The 22,375-nt window shown below is 39.7% G+C and overlaps 1 protein-coding gene across 8 annotated transcripts in view; it reads left to right on the forward strand.

The window, feature by feature from the left end:
- The window catches only part of EBF1 (EBF transcription factor 1), a 381,503-nt gene that overhangs the window by 22,499 nt on the left and 336,629 nt on the right, over nt 1-22,375 (forward strand). For all 8 annotated transcript variants that reach the window (XM_003362778.5, XM_001503495.6, XM_023617310.2 and 5 more), the window contains exon 6: nt 2,595-2,663. In XM_003362778.5, the coding sequence (XP_003362826.1) occupies nt 2,595-2,663 (69 nt within the window). The remainder of the gene's footprint in view (nt 1-2,594; nt 2,664-22,375) is intronic.

Below are 22,375 nucleotides of genomic sequence, written 5' to 3' on the forward strand. Positions count from 1 at the left end.
GGGTGGTCTGGCATCGTGTCATGCCATGGATTTATTCTAAGTACTGTGGGAAGCCATTAAAAGGTCTTGGGCAGTGAAGCGACACAGTCCCTTTGACGTTTTGAAAAGATCACTCTGGCTGTTGCAGGAAGTCAAGAGTGGAGGCAGCGAAACCAGGTGGGCGGCCACTGCAGGAGTCCCAGCAAGAAATGAAAATGACTTGGATGAGGGTAGTGGTAGTGGGGAGGGAGAGAATCAGATAGGCTTAAGATGTAGATTCTGGAGCCAGCCCTGATGGCCTAGTGGTTAAAGTTCGATGTGCTCTACTTCACTGCCCCGAGTTCGGTTCCTATGCGTGGAGCCATGCTGCTCATCTGTCAGTAGCCATGCTGTGGCGGCCCACATAGAAGAACCAGAAGGACTTACAACTAGAATATGCAGCCATGTACTGGCTTCGGGGGGGACAAAAAAAGAGAGAAAGGTTGGCAACAGATGTTAACTCAGGGTGAATCTTTCCCAGAAAAAAAAAGATGTAGATTCTAGTCCACAATTCTCATCAGGCAAGTTGGAACAGTTCCTGGAGGATACGTAGGCCAGGCAGGATGCTGGTGAGGGTGTGGCCACAGGGGACTTGCATTGCTCAGTTGCTGTTCTGAAAAAGAAAGGGAAAAGTGGGAAATAGAAAGGGGAAATCGGCCTTCCCATCCATTGGTTTCTCCCCTGGGTGAAGGGGACTAGGGCTGTCGATGAGCTGCCTTTCGAGATCTGCTGCCTCTGCACAGCCAGGGCAGCTGTGCTCAGACTTGCAGGAGGAGGCTGGAGGAGGAAGGAGCAGCGAGTGCTAATGAGGCTGCCCTTCACTGAGTGCTTAGTAGGGCCAGTCATGGACCCAGCTTTATACTCTTGTCGCCTTGAATCTGTGTCCCTGCCCTTGGGGGGTGGGTACTACAATTGCTCCATTTTACAGATAAGGAGACTAAGACTGTATGATGTGGAGTACCTTGCTCAAGGTGACACAGGTAACTCTGTCTGATTCCAGAGCCAGTGTTCTTAACCACGATGCTCTTCCGGCAAACCCTTGAAATGGAGGTGGAGGGGATCAGCGTTCAGGGAGGATAAAGTTTAATTTTTTAAATTATTTTTTGCGTGAATTCCAACTACTTGTACTTCTCATTCCCTTGTTCTTTCATCTATCTCCTGTGTATTGAGAGACTTTGGGCTGTCTCTCCCCAAAGTACTGGTGTAGTAGAGCTCAGGCCTGGAGGAAATCGTTTCCTCTGAATCACAAAGGGAAAGGCTGTCCAGTGGGTGGAGTGGATTTTAGCTGGGGCTTTGACAAAGGAGATACAATTCTTACTGTTGCTTTCGGGAGATCTGAGAGACAAACAGAATTAGCACCAAATTTGGAAGCCGATTCTCTTCTCAGAGATATAGTTACTGCCAAGAAAGAGACCTCCCGACTTTGGTGAAAGACTCCCTATGCAGGAATATATTTCTGGGTCCTGAAAATGGAGTTCAGTGTTTGGTTCTCTCCAGCAGCTCTCTAAATTTAGGCTCTATGATTCACTAAGTCAAATGTGTGTGTGTGTGCATGCCTGTGTAAGAGAGAGGGAGAAAAGTGCATATATTACTTGTGGTGCATGGTAACGTATAACCCTGGGATAATTTCCTCACCTCCTTAACTGATCAAATATGTGCTTTTATAGTGTGCCCCTGGGTGTAGACTGGCCAGCGGACACATTTCTTATTTGCAAACAAGTCTCAGATGGATAGTTTTCCATTGATCCTGGGTAATTTTCAAAAACCCTAATTTTTACCGATTAGAAGCTTCTCAGTTAAAAAAACACCCTGAGAGCCTTAAGGTCACAGCTGGGCTCAGATTTTGATAGTGGATGCTTTTCTTGTCCACGGCTGGTTTTTCTCTGACGTAATAAAGAGCATCCACTGTCCGGGCTGTGCGGGGCTTTGGATCAGTTTTCTATGATGCTTTCAGAAAGTTTAACAGTGCACAGTGCAGGGCACAAAAGCCAAAACACATGTGGCTGTCCACTTCCTTGTATCTTGCCTCTTTGTCTTAACAAACAGTTATAGCTTTAGGATTTTGGAAAGGCTGTGGTTGAAGAAAATGTCTCCCATGAAAGAGAAAGAAGAAAAAGGAATCCATTTAATGCAAAATGACTAGAGGGGGAGAAATCACTCATACCTCATTATTGACGCGTTCCACACAATTAGTGTGATCTTGAGGGAAGAACGTTTGAGCCACCCACAACCCTGAATATTCTCATTGGGTAGAGGTAATAATAATGCGTTTCACAGTGAACTCTTCCCATATCGCGGGCAGTGATGGGGAGACCCCATCTCAGGGCTGTCAGTCGTGGCTCGTGGCCCGGGAGAGTCCCTCTCCCTCCCTCCTTTGTGCAGGGAGAGGTTAAGCCTGGCCATTAACCCATAGGTGACCCAAATAGAATTTTCTGTCCCAGGGATCCGTTGATTGCCAGGTATGGCTTTGTGGTAATTCTAGCATTTGCAACCCAGCAATTTGAACCTTCTGTCTGCCTAAATGATGATTTTACATTGTAATGGTTGTACTAAATCCTTTCGCTTTTGCTCCATAGCCGCTGTTGTGACAAGAAAAGCTGTGGCAACCGAAATGAGACTCCCTCAGATCCAGTGATAATTGACAGGTAGGGACCACTCTGCTTTCACTGGGTTCTTATTCCTCATTATAATGAAACACCTGCCTTGTGTCGCTCATGGGCGAGGGTTAGGAATGCATGTGGCCGAAATTTGCCTGTTGGTCATGACTTAAGCTGTGCCGAGCTATTGCGATTCCTGGGAAAGCCATATGGAATGTTCTTTGGAGGCCTGTTTTCTTGGATTGCTCTGGTTTTGTGTCTGATTCATGCTCCTAAAGGAATATTTTTTTCTTTCCTGACTTTCTATGGCTCAATCCTCACGCTGTGCCAGGAAGCTTCAGAAATAAAATAATAATAGTTTGTGATTTATGAAATGTGGTGGGGTGCTTATAAATATTTAACTTTTATTTGAAAAATGTTTGAATCATTATCACTTTTAGCTACAGTAGTTCTGTTGGACATAATCCATCTACATTTTAAGGTTTTATTTATGCATAAAAGCAGTTTTAAAGAGATCTGTGAACCAAGATTTTCTACTCTTATTTCCCGGGTTTGATTGCAGTTCATATTGTATTGTAAGTTGATTAATTTATCCTGCTTGTCTTAATTATTGTGTTTTTAAACAGATCCATATTACTAATCTGACATGACCAAGTAAATCACTGTAGAACAATAAATCTGTTTTAGTTGTTCGGTGCAATTTCGAGTCAGTGTGTGCACATATTATGCAAAGTCGCATTCCAAATATTCATTTTACATTTTAATTATTGAAATTCATTGTATGGAAACATGTATGATAAACCATTTGTTACATAGCATTACTCATTGAGAGTTAAATGGCCTGGAAGGTTTATAGATAATGTCAGTTGTCAGCTAGGAAAAGAGCTAGCATCCTCCACCAGCCGGAACAGAGTCTTGCAAATAAGACTGACTGATCCCTCACTGAGGCAATGGAGCTGGACACGAGTCCCTTTTGGGTTTGGTAATTTTGATTTTTGACAGCCCCCCTCCCCCACCTATCTGTTTTTCTAATTCTTTGCCTTTTGGGGGCTTGCTTTATCATTTTTCAGTTAACTGGAAAAATGTTGGCTTCATCATAATTGATGTCCAAATATTGATTGTTGCTTTTGGCTTATGTGATTCTCCAGGCTTAAACCCAATTTTGCTTGCCAAGTAGCTTTATAAAGTTTCCGTTTCAGTCAGATATTTTAATTAACTATCTAATAGTCACTAAAACCATACACTTTTGCTTGATAAATAAGTATTAATATCCTTGATTCACAGTTAACACATGTGAGCATTTAACGGGTAGTGGGGTTGTCTGTCGCCTATAGAATTAGAATAAGGTGTTTATCTGCTAGAGCAGACGTGCCATTCAGGTAATTTCTTTTTCTGCCTTGGAAGATACATCTGCAAAGGAATAAGGTAAAAAATAAATATAACCTTATGCTGTTTGTTGCATTTAAATACACTTCCTCAAAATTCCGTTTGTTATTTTAAGCAAGTTTTTCTCACTCTTCTATCAAAAAGAAAGCGTTCTAATCAAAGGACCAGCTCAAATATTCCCCCAAACTTTGGAGCCATCAGCATTTTGTTCTGGCCACACAGTTCCTTTGGGTTTAGATGATGACAAGAACCTTACCTTGCCACCCGCAGTGAAAACACTTTTTTTGGCTTGTGAATGGGTTAAGCTTTTAAGTTCCTCGTTGGGTTTTAAGCTGTGACTCTGATACAGAAGGTTGATATGACTGTGGTTTGAATAACATTTGATTTTGACCTGTTCCTGTGGGTTGCGATGGCCTACGAAACTTGACTCAGCGGCACTGTAATTAGCCGGGCCCGTGTTTTTGAAACAGGATTGTGTTACCTGGATTGCATTAGTGTGGCTTCTATTGTTGCCGCCTTGCATCTGTCCCAGTAGGGTACTTAAAACCTTTTCTTGGCTGGGGTAGTTCAAACAATTTAGGCAAAATAAGTATGCACTTTATACTGTTGGTGGCTTTAGAGATATTATTCACGACCTTTATCCTTTTCATTTTTCTCCTTTTTGGTTTGACAAAGTCGAAAACAGTGTGTAGCCAATCTTGGTCTCTTAAGAGAGGCGTCTTTTAAAAACGGCTGAAACCCAGTGTATCAGCACAAGTCCCAACATATGTTTATTTGCTGGCCGTTGCCACTGTCTCCCATGAACTCTTTTCAAGCAGTGATGCCAGCTGATATGCAAAACCCCATTTAGCTATTTTTATTTGCATCTGAGTTTTCAGAATTTATTTGTTCTTCAGTCTGCCAGAGGTTTTAAAAGCTCCAGTCCTGTCTATGCTGATATGTGAGACTTCCATTTCTAACATCGAGAGAAGAGGAAAACAACAAGAAAAGAACTCACACAAGGAAGGGCAAAATAGAAAAGATTTTTCAATTCCATAAAATTGCTGCAAAGGAAGAAAAAACGATGGCAACCGTGTTTGAATTTCATAGTTTCCAATTTGATTCTGTATTACCGATTGCATAATATCTGCGTTACGTGCTTAGGGTTTGATTTGCTTTCCGATTTATGCCTGTGAATCCCTGCATATTTTGTAAAAATGGGTTACGGGGCCTGCATTCAGTAGCAATAGTAACTGTTTTTACAAGATGCATACAATATGCAATTATGGAGCTGAGGGTACAGGCGACCATTGTGTTAGGATTTAGCATAGTTTTAACACGCAGTCACCTTTTGGGCACCAGTAATTTCTAGCTTCCTTTGCTTGTCCTTCGGATTTTGGAAGAACACTGCTATTTTTATCAGTCAAAAGACTTTTAGTAGTGGCTATTCAGGAAAACTATTTATAGGAGAGATAGAAGAGGCTTTCTGGTCATACGGCAATGGTGCAGGGTAAGCTATTTCTGTGCTAATTTTTGGCTGTATTATTTGCTGCCAGTGATTTGGGGACATGAGCGTGGCATATTCTATCAAAAAAGTGGAATTAACAAAATCAGCAGTGGCATGCGGTGATGTTAAATGGGTTTCTACTTCATTCTTTTCTAATAGCATGCAACAAAATAAGAAAAATATGACCCAAATTCTTTTTACGATTGCGACAGTTTGTCAAGGCGCTTCCAAAAAGTTGGTAGGAAAATTTCTGTAAATGGAGGAAGTGGGCATCTAGAGTTGACGGCCAGGTTATATTACTCCCTGATGCCAAACAGCTTGATTAAGAATGATAAAACCCAGCCTGTGCCCAGTGATCCAGATATTTGCGCTGTGTAGACATGGGAAAAGTCAAATGTGTTATGTTTAATACCTGATGACCAGGAACTAATAACAGTAAATTTCATTATCGTTGGGGTAAAGGGCTATGTGTGGTAATTATTGTTAAAGTAAAAAGCAAAATATGACTTGCAGTTATTGAATTAAGATGGAGATTGATTTAACATATTCACACAGTAACTCCTATTTGAATTTAAAAGGTTTGCAATAAAATTCATGTTTAGAAATTGAATAAAATGTAGTTTTATTATCACATTGGATATCCTTGTGTCCTAACCTTTTTCCTTGGAGTTACCTCAGTTCAATAAATAAAACCTCATTAGACTATTCCCATTTCAACGAGTTTATTAAATTTTGCAGGAGTAATTAGCATAAGCTGTGCTAATTTTTCTGGAAGACTAATGAGGGAGGTTCTTAATTAGGTTTACTTTGTAAGAATCAGAAAAGATGATAATGACAAAAGTCACATAGGGTAGTTTGAATTGGGAACCCAGTTTTTCTGAAGCTATAAAAAAGCTTCCATTTTCTGTGTGGAAACTTCTTTAGAAATGCTTGAACTGAATATATTAAGTGTGCAGGCTGTTATTCTGTATCTAGTTAGTTAGGATTACCATCCATTCTTGATTTGCTTCACAAAACTCTTTATTTTCCTACCGTTGACTCACTAAACTGTCTTTGAGCAATGACGTGGATGAACACATATGGTCTTACGGAAACATTGCTTTCTCCAAATTGTACTATAAGATTCCTTTCACACAGAGCCCTGAGGTTTCCAGCCAGATGTGTGTCGCTTTTTTCCATCAGGGCAGGATAGAGGACAGCTCAATATTTGTTTGTTTATTTGGCTTTTCAATTTAGGATGAGTGTGTTTGATGAAGAAGTTAGACCACTAAGTAAAGGGAGACAATGAGAGCCCAGTTCTTCCTGTCCTTCTACTGTGGATCCTGAGAGATTAACAAGTGGATTTTTTCCTTTTAATAGATAGAAATAATGAAGGGTAAAATTCCTCCTCAAATTGAGTTCTCCTGTCTCGTGTGTGTTTAGACATAGTCCTTTTGAGATATAATGTGGCTCCATAACCTGCCAGTTTTGAGTTCCTCACAGCCAGTATTAAAAGCATCCATTTTTAAAGCATGTTGACTAATATACATCTAAAGATTTTGCATTTGCTTATTGTCGCTTTAATAGATTTGTCTTTCTTTTTCATTTATAAAAATTCCCGTATCTATGTTTGACATGTAAGCCTTGACATTCAACATTAAAAAAAAATGTGAATTTTGTCACATGCAAACCTAGTCTGTTTAGATTACTGTGCTTTAGGCCACACTTACCCAAGGGTCTTCTAAAAAGAAAAAAAAGCCTATATTTGTTGTTTCCAGGATTTTCTAAAGATCTTACACAGCTAGGTCTCTTTCATTTAAGTGACACCAGTTGTGTTTGTTTTATGATTATTTTCTGGAATAGAATATTCAGGAGTGAAAATATTAGAATGCTTGTTTTACCTGTTGATTTTACATGACGTGCATCATATGAACAGAAAAGCTTAACCACGTCAGGGTTGTTGAGAGAAACAGCTTTATTTAAGACCCATTCTTCATCAAAGAGATATAAATGCTGTGATAGGACTTTTCAGAAAAGTGCAGTCTCGTCTTATCACCAAGCTAATTTCTTGATTAAATCGATCCCCATGTATTTATGTAACATATATGTTCATCTGCATAATAGGGAGACAATAGTACAACTTTAGAATTAGGATATAGTTGTGCGGGTTGTTTTCTTTTTGTTTTACCATTGAGCAGGGTGGGGTATCTCCTAATTCTTGTATTCACAATCTTAAGATTGTGAAGGCAGCTGGGCCTCTCAACAGTAAGTGATTTCCCTCTGTCTTTTATCATCAGACGTAAATCCCAAAATTTATTAAAATTTTTTTCTTTCTTATCTTCTGTAAAAATAAAGTCCTCACCTAATACGAACATAAACATATACTTTTATTAAAGTTGCAAATGAGGCTTTTAATCAGAGTTTTATGACTTCATTTTGTTGACCTTTCGACTCAATGGTTTGGTCTTCATCCAGTTTTTAGGAGGACCAATCACTAAGCATAATCACTCTGTAAGTTACACAAAAAACTGTCTGGGGCATGAAGAACAGAGGTGTCAGTGCATTTTTTGGAGTTCTGATAAGCCTTTATATCACCTGATTTCCTAACCTTGAACACTCCGTTAAAATAAAACGAGGAGGAATTCACCCTTTAAAATTGCCTCCAGCAGGATAATTGCTGTCCTCTTGGTTGGTTGGAGTGGTTTGCATTTTTCCAAAAGTGAAAAGCCAGCATTGACATGAGCCTGAATTTACGGTGGTTTATTAACCCTAGTGTATTTAAACATTTGTTTTCTCAGTGGGAATTCACATATGATTATTGGCGATGAGACTTATGTGAGAGAGTATCGCTCTCAATTTGATCACATAGCAGATCATACCATTCTGAATAGGAGCCGAGCCCTGTACATTTGTGTGCAGTTTGCTACCATGATAAGAAAATAACAAATACAATAAGCTAATAGCAGTTATATTCTATTTACTATCAGCTATTCCCAAATACACAACCAGGATACATTTAAAATGCATTTCAAATATGCTGACAATATATCATAATGCAAAGTACTTTTACATGGTATAATACTCCTGCAGACACTGTGTAATGAACAACAGTGGTTTTCCTGTAAAGGAAATAATGGCAGCAACTTCCAAGAAATGTATTTAACAGAGCTTCAGAGAATCAGCAGTGTACATGTGTAGCTGGCCCGGGTGTCAGCTCATGGTGTGGGTTTTATCCCATGTCATCATAACTTTGCTTTTGTAACAGTTCTGAAAAAATAAAGAAAAGCAGTACACAGTCCCCTGTGTGTCATCTAGCAACTTTGCACAGTTTGTGATGCGAATATATCACTGTATTAAATATGCTTTTACCTTTCTAAAAGAAGTTACTTAGAACGGAAAAAAACCCCCAAACTGTCCCAAGTGTGCTCTCCATTGATAAATTCCCCACATTTCTTCCTACTGCCAGCACCTACCTGACCTAAAGTCTCTAGTAAAAATTGACCAGATTTTTCAAACTGCATTTAGAGGTGCCTGCATGTAAAGAGATGGTATTTTGGCCATTTAAATTTGTTTGAGGTATTATCTGAAATAGACTACTACTTCTTCCTTCTTTTCCCTCCTGGCATCTCAGCTCTCCGTTTGCAAATTGTGTAACTATATACTGTCCAGGCCAATATAAAAGTGACCTGATTACTCCAGTTGCCATCAGTGAAATATGGTGAACAGTGCAGGTTTGTCTATGGTTACTTACTGCCTTCAAAGGTGTGGGTGGATGATGATAAATCTCCTTTGCAAACTCTTTCTCCAGGTACAAGCCTTTGTCCCAAGCAAATGAAGTTTTTAACATTACTGTACTTATTGTAATAGAATTTTAATTGCCTTAACCTGCTAATGTGTGAAGCTGAGTGTGTGTGTGTGTGTTTGGGTGTGTGTGTATTCTTCATGGAGAAGGGAGTCAAGCCGGAAAAAAAACCCCAAAAAACCAAAAACAAAACACGCCTGTATATTTTCCATGGGAGGTGGGGGTCACATATGGTAAATGATGCAAGCTTAATGAAGGTGATCCTGGGGAAGAGAATGCCATTGGCGTTCCAGCCACGTAATGTTTACTCCGCTTTCGGTGGGAACAGAGTGGTCTTCAGTGTGCTTTGGGGATTTTTATTTTTGAAGGTGAAGTGCTTGCTTCCAGTTCAAAACTTGCCTCCAAACCCCACTTGTAGAGACTTAACTAGACAAGCTGGCAAATTATATAGCTTGATCCCACACAATAACCTCCAAAGTGGCACTCGGTAACTATACCATCCCGCTAACTGTTTGAGGCACAATAGTTTTGTAATATAATATAAAGTAATAGTGTTAGCCAACACATCTTTAATAAGATATTGTTCGTGCCTTTGCCATATGCTACCGAGCAGCCTCTCACTCGGTGGGCCTTTGATTCCTCTCAATAAGATTATTTCAAATACTCTAATCCTGAATCATTGACGTGAATACAAAAGCCTCGTGACATCTAATAGATGCCTCTTAGCTTTGCTTTTCCCTCTTGTTCCTTTCCTTTTTCTTCTCTTTTTACCTGACAAAAAGCTTATAGACACTTGGGCTCTGTCTCTCAGTAGCAGCATGGGGGGCTCCTCACGAAATATAAAGGAGCAAAAAGGACTGACAGAGGCCTGATAAGCTACAGAGTGAAGGGCCAGAGATTAAAAGTAAATGCAGTAAATCCTACCCTGTACACTTACTTGTTCTTTCATTGTTTTCTTTAACACTTTCAGTGCCAGGGCAGAGAAAAAAGAGAAAATAATAATCAGATTGCTCGTGTGCATTTCTAATCTGGACATGGTCACTGTACATGTCGTATAGGGTTTTGGTGAGATTCTCAAGTTTTGGTTCATGTAAAGATTGTGATGATTTAAAAAAAAAAAACCTCTTTTGTCAATATCAAGAATCCCTTAAGAACTTTCTTTGCTCATTTGCTGCTCTGTTGACCAAATATTGGTACTGCGTATGTGGGGAGGTGGGTGAGTAGGCCCTTCTGTAGGGCGTGGACACTCCTGAATGGCGTTTCAAGGTTGAAATAACTTTTTCTTTTCTTTTCGAGAAGATGAATTGGAAGCTATCAAAGTAAGTTTTAGGATATTTTGTTCCGTGACGTTAGCTGCTGCTTTTTCGTGTGGCCTCGCTCCCTGCTAGTGTCCTGAGTGCTCTGCTGCGCTGCCCGGTGCGCTCTACTCGGGCGATGGTGCACACTGAGGAGGCAGGAGCGCAGCCAGGCAACTCTCCCAGTGGCCGGAGGCTGTTCCCCCTCCGCCTTTTCACCTTTCCAAAGCAACCATGATTTGACTAAAGCTTGTTTTTTTTTTTTTAACTCTGTCTGAAGATCTGTCATGTCACTTGCAATTTATTATTGTTCAATAGAACAATAATTTCTCCCTGTTTTTAATATGTTTCCAACTCATTAGTGTTCTGATCTGTTAGCAGTACACCTCAAAACATCATTTTTAATAGTCTTGCATGCACTGTTGGTTGAAGTCCCCTTACAAAATGGAAAGTTAGTTCGAAGAACCCTGGACCTGCGTCAAGTTTGGTTTCTCTCTCTCTCTCACACATACACACGCACACACACACACACACACACACACACACTCATTACAAAGACAAAGAAAAAGGTGAAAATTGACAAGTCTCTTTTTTATTTATTAGAAAGTTCTTTAGAAAAGAAAATTGGTTGAGATCAACCTGATTATCTTTGAAACTATTACAAACAGTGTTTAAAACCTGTGTTTCTCTACACAATCTTGGTGGAAAAGCCAGATTCTAATCTCGGAAGTATGGTGTACATCTCAGAATATCTTTAAAAATATTGAGTCTTTCTTTCTGTGCCTATAGGATTAGGAGTGTCCTATTCTGGCCGTCCATATGTTCTCTTAAAGATCAGCATCTGAGTCTTGGCCTATGGACAGCTTAAAACAGAACAAACGAAATCCCTGACCATTATGAGTTTAATAGTAACTTACATCTGAATGGTACTTGCAGAGTTTTAGAGACCTTTAAGGAGTAATATTTCAGAGAATTATTTTCACACAAATGTGAGGGCACAGATTAGCTCCATTTTACAGATCTGTAAACTGAGGCACACAGCCTAAGGAGCTTTATTAGTGACAAAGCAAGTGATTAGAAACTCTATCTCCTTGCTCTTAGCCTGATGTTTTCCCTCCTCAATTGCCCGCTAAAAAAAAAAAAAAATACTGTTTTCAGTATTTCATGCAATCTCATTTATTTTTCTTGGTATTCGTAGTTCATCCTTTCCATGTATTAAACTAAACCGTTTTACCTAAACAGTTTTCTTAGTAGATCTGGCATTTAAATTTTGGGATTAAAAAATAGTGGTAATAATATGATAATAATAGTAATAATAATATGTATAAGTTGTTGTACCCATTGAGTTTTTGTGTCCCCATTTAATTTGATGGGTAAACCACTGTTCATTTCATTGGGAAAAAACAGGCACTATTCCGAAGAGACGTCTGGGACAAGGCAGAGTGTAAGGGAAAAGGCATAGATTTTGGAGGCCATTGGCTGAGGATCAAATCTCCCCACTGCTACTTACCAACACCGGAGCCTTAGAGGTCTCAGTGCTTCCATCTTTAAAATGGGACAAGTCATCGCGATTTTGAAGAGTTCTGAGAGTTGAAATACCTAGCCCAGGGCTTGGCACACATTAGGTGCCTGAAATCAGTGGCTCTTGCAATTTGAAGATTATATATTCCATGTAGATTGTTATTCTTAATGTGCTGATGTCCACAGAACCTTCTTATAAGCAACATTACCTTACTGAAGTTTATCACTGTAGCTAAGTTTATCGTGGATGAGGAGTCACTCATTTTTTCCTTCCACAAATATTTACTGAGCCTCTCCTCTATGCCACACACTTTCAGGATTGAGGATATAACAGTGAGTAAGACAGACATGGTTCCTGCCTTCATGGAACGTTCAGTGCCACAGAGTTGACTAAAAAAAAAAGAATAAGTTGGAGTAGTAAGTGTAAACAAAGGATATATTGATTTTTAAAAAAAAAAAAAGAAGAATTTTATTTTAGAGAGGGATCCTAATGCAGAGGAAACATATCCCTGGGCTGAAGCTGCCTTTTAGCTCTTACTCAGTGACACTGAACTTGGACAAACTCTGTGGCTTTGTTGCCCTTCACCCAGGCAGTCTACACATTGGCGGAGACCACAGACTGCGGAGTCAGACCCCCTTGGATCAAATTCCCGCTCTGCCAATGTTTGACTTCAGGGCTGTGGGCAGATCATTTAACTTCCCTAAGCCCCAGTTTCTTCATCTGTACAATCAGGATAAGAGTGGTAGTTCCTACTTTACGGAATTGTGGTAGGGAGTAAGTAGATAATACATGGAGAGCTCTTAGCACAATGCCTGGCACAGAAATCATATTCAGTAGAAGGGGGCTGTTCTTTTCAAAGTAAGGGCCAGAATGAAGAGATCTCTAAGACCCTTTCCAGCTGTGGAATTCTAATTTCACTTCCCCCTGGCCTTGCTAAGGCAGATGAACGCCTCAGGAGGTAGACCAGAAGCCCCAGAGGGCAGTGAGACGCATGAGTTGGTGGCTGCTGTGTCCCCAGCACTCAGCCCACTGCCTCCCTGCTGTGCAGAGGTACTTCGATCTGTTTTTGTGAAAAGAAAGAAAGAATGAAAGGAGCTAGAAATGCAGTTGTTGAATCTCTGCATAAACACAGGCTTGTTATAACCACACGATGAAGTGAAAAGGGACTGCCACTGAAGAATGAGGAGAAACAGAAATGTAAGATAAAATATTAAATTTGTTACACTTAAAAATGTTAATCTTCACACGATTACCATGCAAATCCCCTTATTGCCTAAATATTTAATTGATCAAGTAAATCACAAAGCAGACAAGTAAGTGAAAAACCCTGCTGTTGACATTCTCATGAAGCACGTTTTCAAGAATATGTTCTGTTAACTACTATTTCTATTACATATGATAACGTGAATTTAAAACACACACGTACATATAGCATCCTTTGCAAGCACGCACATTTCAGAGAGTTTGGGGGAAAGCTTTATTTTTTCTATGGCATCTTGGTCATCTCCCATTATTATATCAAACATGAAATCAGTGTTAGGGTAACATATGTTTCAGCAGTGCCTTTGTTTTATATAATGTTAGAAGACTTAAAAGTTCACTGTTTTTTCTTTCAGACAGGTATAATATTGACGTGCTATTAATTGGCCATTGAAGGGTTAATGAATTCTCTCTCTCTCTCTCTCTCTCACTCTCTTCCTCTCTCTCTCTGTCTCTCTTTCTCTTCCAACCCCCTTGTCCTCCACCCCAATCCCATCATGTGCCTGGTTGACTCTGAAAGAAGGGGCTTGAAGTTGCCCACAGGGCATCCCTTTTCCCAGCCTTCTCCAAGGCCACCTGGGCAGACGGGAGCTTGCCTCCTGTCCTTAGGACACAAAATCCAATCAGGAGCCGCGTCTGCCCGTCTCTCTGACCTGCGAGCTGGGAAGAGGGAGGAGAAGCAGACGCCGCTCACGCTCACAGTTGATAGGCTGCATCTTTGTGGCTTTAGGGGGCTCCTGCGTCTACTCCGGGGAGGAAGTTCTCCCTTATTTTCAAGATAAGGTGTCATTCATGGGAGCAATGTGCTGAATTAATCAGGTTAATTGAGAGGCCCCAAATCAGCTTCATTGAGCCCACCCCTTCTTCCTGTTAAAGGCAGATAGTGCAGACAGACAGATTACGTGTATTTTAGTTTTTTCCCCCAATGCCCGTGAAATCTGCAGGCGTGCGGGAAACGTAGGCTCAGCCAAATGCCGTTCGGGCTATTCAAGCACAGGTTCCTATTGAAGAACAGCGTAGCATTAAAAGAAAAACAGAAATCAGTGCCTTCAAATGTCTGATATCTTCCCTGTCTTTTCTTACTGTTCAAATAATCTCAGCATTTCGGATCAGCCCAGAATGACTGTTTGTTGAAGAATCCAGATAGCTTCCTCCCCGGCTATTTTATTTAAGATTGAAACAAAAAATCGCATTGTGATGTGTCATCGGTGACGAGGAGTTTCTTGAGCTGTATTTCGTTTCTTCAGCGTCCAAGCCAGACATGGGGGCCTGTGGCCCTAACGTCATCCCAGGCCTCACCCTGGAGCCCCCGAGTGGAGAAGAAAACAGAGCTGGTTCAACTGAATTCCGCGAAGGGCAGGGTTCCTCCTCCCTCTTCTCCATTCAGAATGATTTGTCCTAGTATAATTTTAAACTATCAGTGACGATTCCTTCTTTCGACCCCACCTCTTTCTCCCTTTTTTTTCTTGGAAGTTCCAGGAATGACTTTAATTATCTCCACAATCAAATTCTCATTGCTGCCTCTGTGGAAGTGTGTAGTCATAGATTGCAAGGATTATTTTCTTTAGCACTTGGGGATAGAGAAACCGGTTGTTTCAAAATGAGAACCAGCTGGTTCCACAGAGCCCTATTTAGTGGGGAGCCACTTTGTACACAAACCTTCGCTCAGGTCGGTCATTACGCCAAGCCCCAAATCAGCAGTGTTTGGTCTATCACCCTTTATTAAACGTCAAGCGAGGAGTGATTTAGCTGATATGATAATAATAATAGTAATTTAAAAAAAAAACCGCACCCTGCATCTTTAATTTCGCCTCTGCCAAACACTTGGATTTAGAAGGAGCATTTCCTCAACTTGTTCATATGGTAATCATATTGTAGACACAGTTTACCACTGCTTTCTCATCCATGGCTGGGAGGGGTGTGTGTGTGTGTGTGTGTGTGTGTGTGTGCGTGTAGCTTTAACCCTCTCTAAATCTAGAAAATAAAATTAAGCTCATATTTCAACATAATCTTCTATCTGACAAGCACAGTAGATAGATGAAAGGTAGATAGCCAAGTTGTAGGTCCCATTAATGGAACCAATTGGAGGGCAGAGATAACTGCTATTATCAAACATCCTTTATGCCATCCTGTAAAATACAGATGAGCGTGATATACCATATATATTTCCCTGTCTTTCTAGCTTGTAGAAATTGGTTTGTTGTCATACCATGTTAATCTCTAGCAGTACCAAATTCAATTTCAAATGAGGAAGGTACTTTCACTAGTTGACTGTACAGAATACTTTGAAGCATGCAAAGAAGGAAAAAAAGCATAAGAGACATAAAACCACGTATTCAGTTACGAGAATGATTTGCTTTTAGAACCCAGTTATCAGTTATGAGAATGATTTTATTTTTATAAAATAAACTAATTTGGGGCTGCAAGATTTATTAAATCAGGTTTGAAGGATTAAAAAAAAGCAGTTTCATAAAGATTTTTTAAAAATCTAGTTGAACCACATTTTGTCATACAAATGTGAGGGATTACTTTGCATTGCTAATAAAACTCTGAGGCTAATTTTTTTAAAAAAATTATGACATGCTTTTTTACATTGACATCAACATAAAATAATTTGAAGAAAGGGTAAAAATATAGAAATTTATTCTCACAGGATGTTTGATCAATAAGCTGAACACTGGTATATATGCTTTTACTTGTTTTATTTTTAGGATTTCCATATTAAAACATGGTTTGGGTAAAATCTTATCTAACGATTTTTTGTTTGTTTGTTTACCAACTACTTTGATTATGCAATGTCTCTTTAGTTCAAAGTATAATTCTAGTGTATTTCCTGTATCTGTATTTAAAAAAAAAATTCTGTGGGTTTTTTAATATAAAAAACAAATAACTGTTATATTTCTAGTCACTCAAATTTGAACTGAATTTTACTTCCTGTTTCAAAGGTCAAGGCAGGCTGACCTCAACAGCAGTGTGGAGGCTGCTGAATTATTCATATCATTGACTTTGTGTCAGCTTCCACATTTGTGGAGAGGGATGTTTTATTCATTTATCTCATTTAGGGTTCTTCTCTGCACCTGTTTCTACCATTAAGTACCCTGTAATTTGCATTTGATGCTAATTTAGTTTCATATCAGCCTGGTCCCCCCTTGTTAATTTAATTTTCTAAGACCCTTTTCATTACAGTAGAACTGTTTTCCTCTTTAAAGCAAACATCTATACGAGTAATTGTATAAACTGCCTTTTAAATAATATCTTTTAGAAGATTCCATCGTTTAATTCCTTAATTCCTATAATTAGCCACGGTTTGATTAATGTTTCAAAGGGTTAAATTAAAATGCAGAATTACTCAAATGCATAGTTGAATAATTTCTCGTGTACGGCAGTGTTAGCGTTTTGGTATTCTTCCTGATAATTCTCAGAACAGTATGTCTTAGCAGTAATTTTCTTTATTTCAAGTGCTGTTTAGTTTACTAATAGTAGTTTCTTTCAAATCACGGTGCTCTCCACATTACTTATGAAATGTTAGTTTTTTCTTTCATCAAATTGCTGAGAGACTGTGGCTTAAAAATGTTTCTTCAACATTAATAATGACATGCCCAAAATAATCAGGGCAGAATTAGGTCCTCTTCCTTGATGTATCACGGAAGTTTGGTATAATGAATTTCAGGAAACCGTGTTACATTATATGTCTTTTTCCTCTTTCCCAAGTCTTTTTATTTCTGTCTGTCTGCTTCTCAGAGTAGATTGCCCGGGAATTCATCAGTTTCCCAGACCTGGTGTTTTACAAGCTTTCGCTTGTTATCTGTGAGCACTATTGGGCTTCGGTTCCCACCTAGATATTGTAGAAATTAGGAGCAAGTTTTTCAGGAGGCCTGGTTGAAATGGAAGCTACCTTGGTTAGAGGAGCCACGTCCCTACAGTGTCCATTGGGGTTTTGGACGTCATGAGAACTAGTGACTCATATAAGCCAAGTCTGCAGCCCCTGAGTTTTGGGAGAGAACTCTGCTTCACTCCTTTCCCTGTAACTGTTCAGAAGGTCCTTGACACAAATGTGCTGGTATTCCTTATAGACTCACTTAGAGGTGGGAATTTAAAATAGGGGTATGAATTACAAATTCAGGTTCTAAGATACATGGAAATTACGGAGAAGGAAAAGTGGCAATGGCTGAAAATTACTAAGAAATTAGCCCCAGCTCTACAGCGACCCTTCTTCCCACTGGATTGGATTAGTTTTATCTGTGTTCATATTCTCTGGGGACGCCAAATGGTGCAGCTGCTTTGGGTTTCCAGAAGGATTTCAGGTCTATTGAAACTGGAGTTTGAGGTGGCTTCTCTTGTTCTCTCAGTTATAAATGATTCCTGGGGACTCCCACAAACAACTTTGTAATTGTAGAAAAGTAAAGGGAATCTCAGTTTTCTAGCAGACAGCTTCATCTGTCTGGTTTCAAGATAGGGCCATGGGTGGACTGCTTGTTTGCCAGGGTCCCCTTCATCTGGGGACTTCTTGGGGATGCACCATCACAGTGAATTTTTCACGTCTTATGGTTTATTAAGCTAGCTTTATGCTTCTGCTGATGGGCCTAAAGAAACGTGAGAGTTACCAGGAATGAAATGTACGATCTTTATTCGTTAACAAAACATTTGCTTACTGACTTTTCCTCCCATTTTGGTATTCTCTGTAGTTTGGGCAGGTCTGTGGGCTCCATTAGAAAAGTCTCCTTCAGGTTTGATAAACAGCTGGGTTGAAAAACAGTGAGGAATATTTGCAGAGCCCTTAAGATTGCAGGCAAGGTTTTCCCTCCCAACTCTGGCCGATACTGTGAATTCTACCATTAGAATCTCATTCCTTTAGCTTAAAGCCTTTGATCTTTCCTAAGACATACATAACTTTGGGAAGCCTAACACTTTCATTCTATCCCTTATCTCCCTCTTTGAGGGAGTGAAATCAAGATTTTACATGGGTTTGACTCTTTTTGGTTTACATACCTGCTCTTTGACCTACATTTTTTTTAGTTCCCACAACAACACTATGAGATAAGCAGGGGTTTTTGTGCCCATTTCACGGAAATGAGGAATGAATAGTTTAGTTTCATAAAGCTAGTAAATAACCTCACCAGGTCTCACGGAAAGATTTTCTGAGGAATCTAGGTTCTTGTTGGAAGAGACCAGGTTTCTAGTTGAGCTGAATGGACTCTCAGAGATTACAGTCCAGTTTCTTCATTTTACAGATGAGAAAGCTGAGGCCAAGAGAAGCTCAGCAATGTTGCCCAAAGATCTAATTAGCCTCAGAGCCAGGACCTGAAGCCAAGGCCCTGGCTCTGATTCCAGTGGCTTTTCTGCTCCTCCTCTGGGCCATCTGGGTCCTGCTCTGCTCTCCATTTCGCCTTGTGTGACATCGGCTTCAGGCAAGGGTATAACTTGTATTTTCTGGATTTGGGTTCAAGGAGACCCTTGGGCTTCATGTCTCCAACTAGCCTCAGCATGGTGCACCCCACATACAAGGAGCACACGTTAAATTGTTTCTGAGAAATGATAATGGTCATGAGGAGAAGGAGCTTGCAGAAGACCCATCATAAAATATTATTTTATTTTTAAAAGCTCAAACATTTCATTCATTTGCAGCTGTGCTGCTTGTATGTCATAACACTGTACAAAAAATAGCAATTTCTGTTTATAGTTGTCAGCGATGTTTCATCAATAGTCATCTTTCAGTAAGGATTTTATAAAAGTTCTTTCTGTTCTAGACGTCATCATGAGCAGTTGAATCTGACTGTTATCTTTCTCTGGAAGGCACTGACATACATAAATATTTAACTTGGCAATTTTCAAAGTAAGTCCTAATTTAAAAAATTACCTTATATTTAAGCCTAAACAAATTTAATAAACTGTCCTTTCCAGAAATAATAATAAAGGAAATGAGGCGTTGTTGTAGAATATCATTCTGAAGAAATTATGGTGAAAGAGGGAAAAAGTACATTGAACTTCCCCCTACTGAAAACCGCCTTTGTGTACAGCATTGACTGAGCAGGTTTGCACACCTTCTGAACTGCCAAGAAGGGGCAGAAGTCATGGGTATGGTGCTGTGAGGAATTAGTAGCCCCTGGCAGAGTCTCAGCTGAACTATAGGAGAATGATTCCAAAAGGCGAAGGGACATTCACCTGGTGAGCAGGAGCGGCAGGGAGTAAGCAGCATCTTTTGTATTTTTTCAGGATGTGGGGGAAAGGAGGAAGCAACAAATATCTCCATTTCTGAACTACATGCCTATCTGGCCTGCCTCAAATGATTCAGCTGATTTTGAAAAATTTTGGATTCTGCGTCTTGGTTCAGATATGTGACTGAACGTAGCCAAGAGCTGTCTTTCTCTCCTGCATCACCTGTCTAGTCATTTAGGGCCAGTGCCCTGGATTAAAAAAGATGAAATAATGAATTTCTGTATCTTCTCTTTTCCTCTTCCCTATTTATCATAAACCATTCAACAAGTTGAATTCTCTTGCACTCCCAAGTATTTTGACGTTGGAACCCAAGAAATAATAATTCTGTTAAACCTATAAAAATTGGTTCATTATGGGGTATACTCTTGTTTGGGAACCATTGTTTTCATTCACAGAGGCAATGAGGGCAAACACCCGTTCATTTCATTGACTTCAGATAGGAGAAACGAACCAGCATGTTAATTTATTCACTAGATGTTCATGAAGCATCTACTGTATGACATAAATAGTAGCCAATATCCCTGAGTGGGGACTACACAGGAGGTACCATGTGGCAATTCCAGGGCGCTCATTTATTAAGGAAATTGCATTTGGTGTAGAACCCTTTTGCTTTTCCAAATCACCAGCAATTCCATTGACTCATTCATCTTTCTCCTGCCATACCTGGCCCCCTGCCCCACTCCCAACATAAGATTTGAAGTACTTCCTTATGCATCAGATTCAGTGTAGGTTAGTGCTCTACTGTGTTAATTTTTGATCTTCAAGATACTGTTACCTCCATTATGGACTCAAATTTGAGAATATCCTTCTGTTGATGAGCGAGCATGCTTTGGTTCTGCTGTAGGCCTGATAAGTTAAATCGCTCATGCTGAAGTTGGATTTTTCATTTACAATGAAAATGAGAAGCAGCCTGGTGTAGAACGCTGAACCAGGACACAGGAGACCTGGTTTTTAGGGCTGCCTCTGTCGTTATTTAGATATGCGAGCCTCGGCAAGTCTCAACTTCTGCGAGTTTCAGTTTCCCCATTTATAAAATGAGAGAATTGGACACTTAGGATCTTTAAGCTTGCCGCTCTCTCAATGATTTTAATCCTCTATCCTCCTGTAAATCTAGTCACCTTTTATAGCTAACATTGGACAGTAGCCTATTATTAAACGTTTGCTTGGGCAGCAGGTGCTGTACGGTAAATAGCAGCCTCACAGTTAGAATTGAACGACCAGCAATGTTCTCAATGAACTTTCGCTCCTCATTCATTTCTTTGTCCCAGGTATCAGCTGGGTGATAAGAGGGTCTGGCAGTAAACACATCCCACATCTATTGCTGAGATCTACCTTAAGGCAGGGGTCTACTGGGTGAGGTCATTAGGTGATGTACCTTACAAGGCTAGTTGAGCTGGTCTATTTAAATTTATTGGTAGCACAACTTGGGCAAGATGGGAAAGGAATCTAGTAAAAAGAAAATTGTAGGCTTATAAAATGTGAGGCACGTGGACAAATGCATCCATCTCCGTGAGATAGTAACCCCAAAAGGCCGTCAGCAGAGGCTTCCTGTGCGACATCCCAAAGTTGTCTAAACAGGTTCCTCTGGTTTAGACTTGTCTTCTGGATGAAGTAGCCTGAATGTTGATAGATGAGGATATACACTAAGTTTCACAAAGCATGTGCTTGTTAAATAACTGTTAATTGCCAGCAGATATTACCTTCTATCTGTAGTTTTGAGGTGGATAATCCCCTTGAAGGACGAATAACTGAGTATATTTGGAAGGAAACTATGAAATTATGTGCTTTGCTAGTATCCTGTGCTTGTGTGTGAGAATACCGTGTATATTCCTTAAACTTAAAGAAATTAGAATCTCACAAAATCTTGAAAACATTTTTTTCTTTTGTCACATGCAGAGATGAGAGACTGAGAAACAAAACTTTGTCCAGGATAGGAACAAGATTCTGTATATATACAGATATATATTCTTAAATTTGAAATTCTTGAACCCTTCCATATAAACATTATAATATTTTGACAGATCCCCAAGGAAACAAACTTGTGAGTCCCATGGATAATGACTGGAGAATTCCAGGTACAGAATAGGCCCTCTCAGGATTTCCTGTTTTTTTGTTTGTTTTCCTTTATTTCTTATTTTATGTCCAGTAAATCTTTACTTTAAGAGAGATCAGGTGTTAAGGCAAACCAACTACAGAACTAATGTATAGACATTAATTCCATACTAATGCCCTATAAAAGCCAAAAGAAATAAGACTATTAAAAGAAATCCATATGTCTCTGGAATTTTTATTTGAGTTTATATTGGTGATAATAACCTTGGTTCCAGGGAATTCAGCAATGATTAATGACCAGCAAGAGGTCACTGGCCCCATGGTGCTTAGGACCAACCATCCCTTCCAACATGGACAAGAACTGATTGTTTATCCCAAGGAAGCACCCCCAAGATGAGGTCTTTATCCCTTTGCCATCAGCTTGTAAAGTATCCTTAGGAAAAAAGATATAATGTGTCATGCTTTCAGCATTTTAAAGCATTTATTTTTGCCATGCAATTCATAATTGAGTATCATTGAATAGAGTTGTCAAAGTCGATAATTACGTTCCTTTCATTCTGGAGTGTGTGTACTCATTGTCTCCTGCATATCTGCTGGCGTATATGCCGGTGTAGTAAGCATCCTCTGTGTGCTTATCCTCATATACCTGTGCCTGGGATGTGCATGTGTGCGTGTGCTTGTGTGTGTGGGTATGCGTTTGAGAGAGAGATGTTAAAATATTCAACACAGTATAAATGGAATAAAATAAAATTTTAGATTATA

This window comes from Equus caballus, chromosome 14 (genome assembly GCF_041296265.1).
Source record: "Equus caballus isolate H_3958 breed thoroughbred chromosome 14, TB-T2T, whole genome shotgun sequence".
Classification (NCBI taxonomy): Eukaryota; Metazoa; Chordata; class Mammalia; order Perissodactyla; family Equidae; genus Equus; species Equus caballus.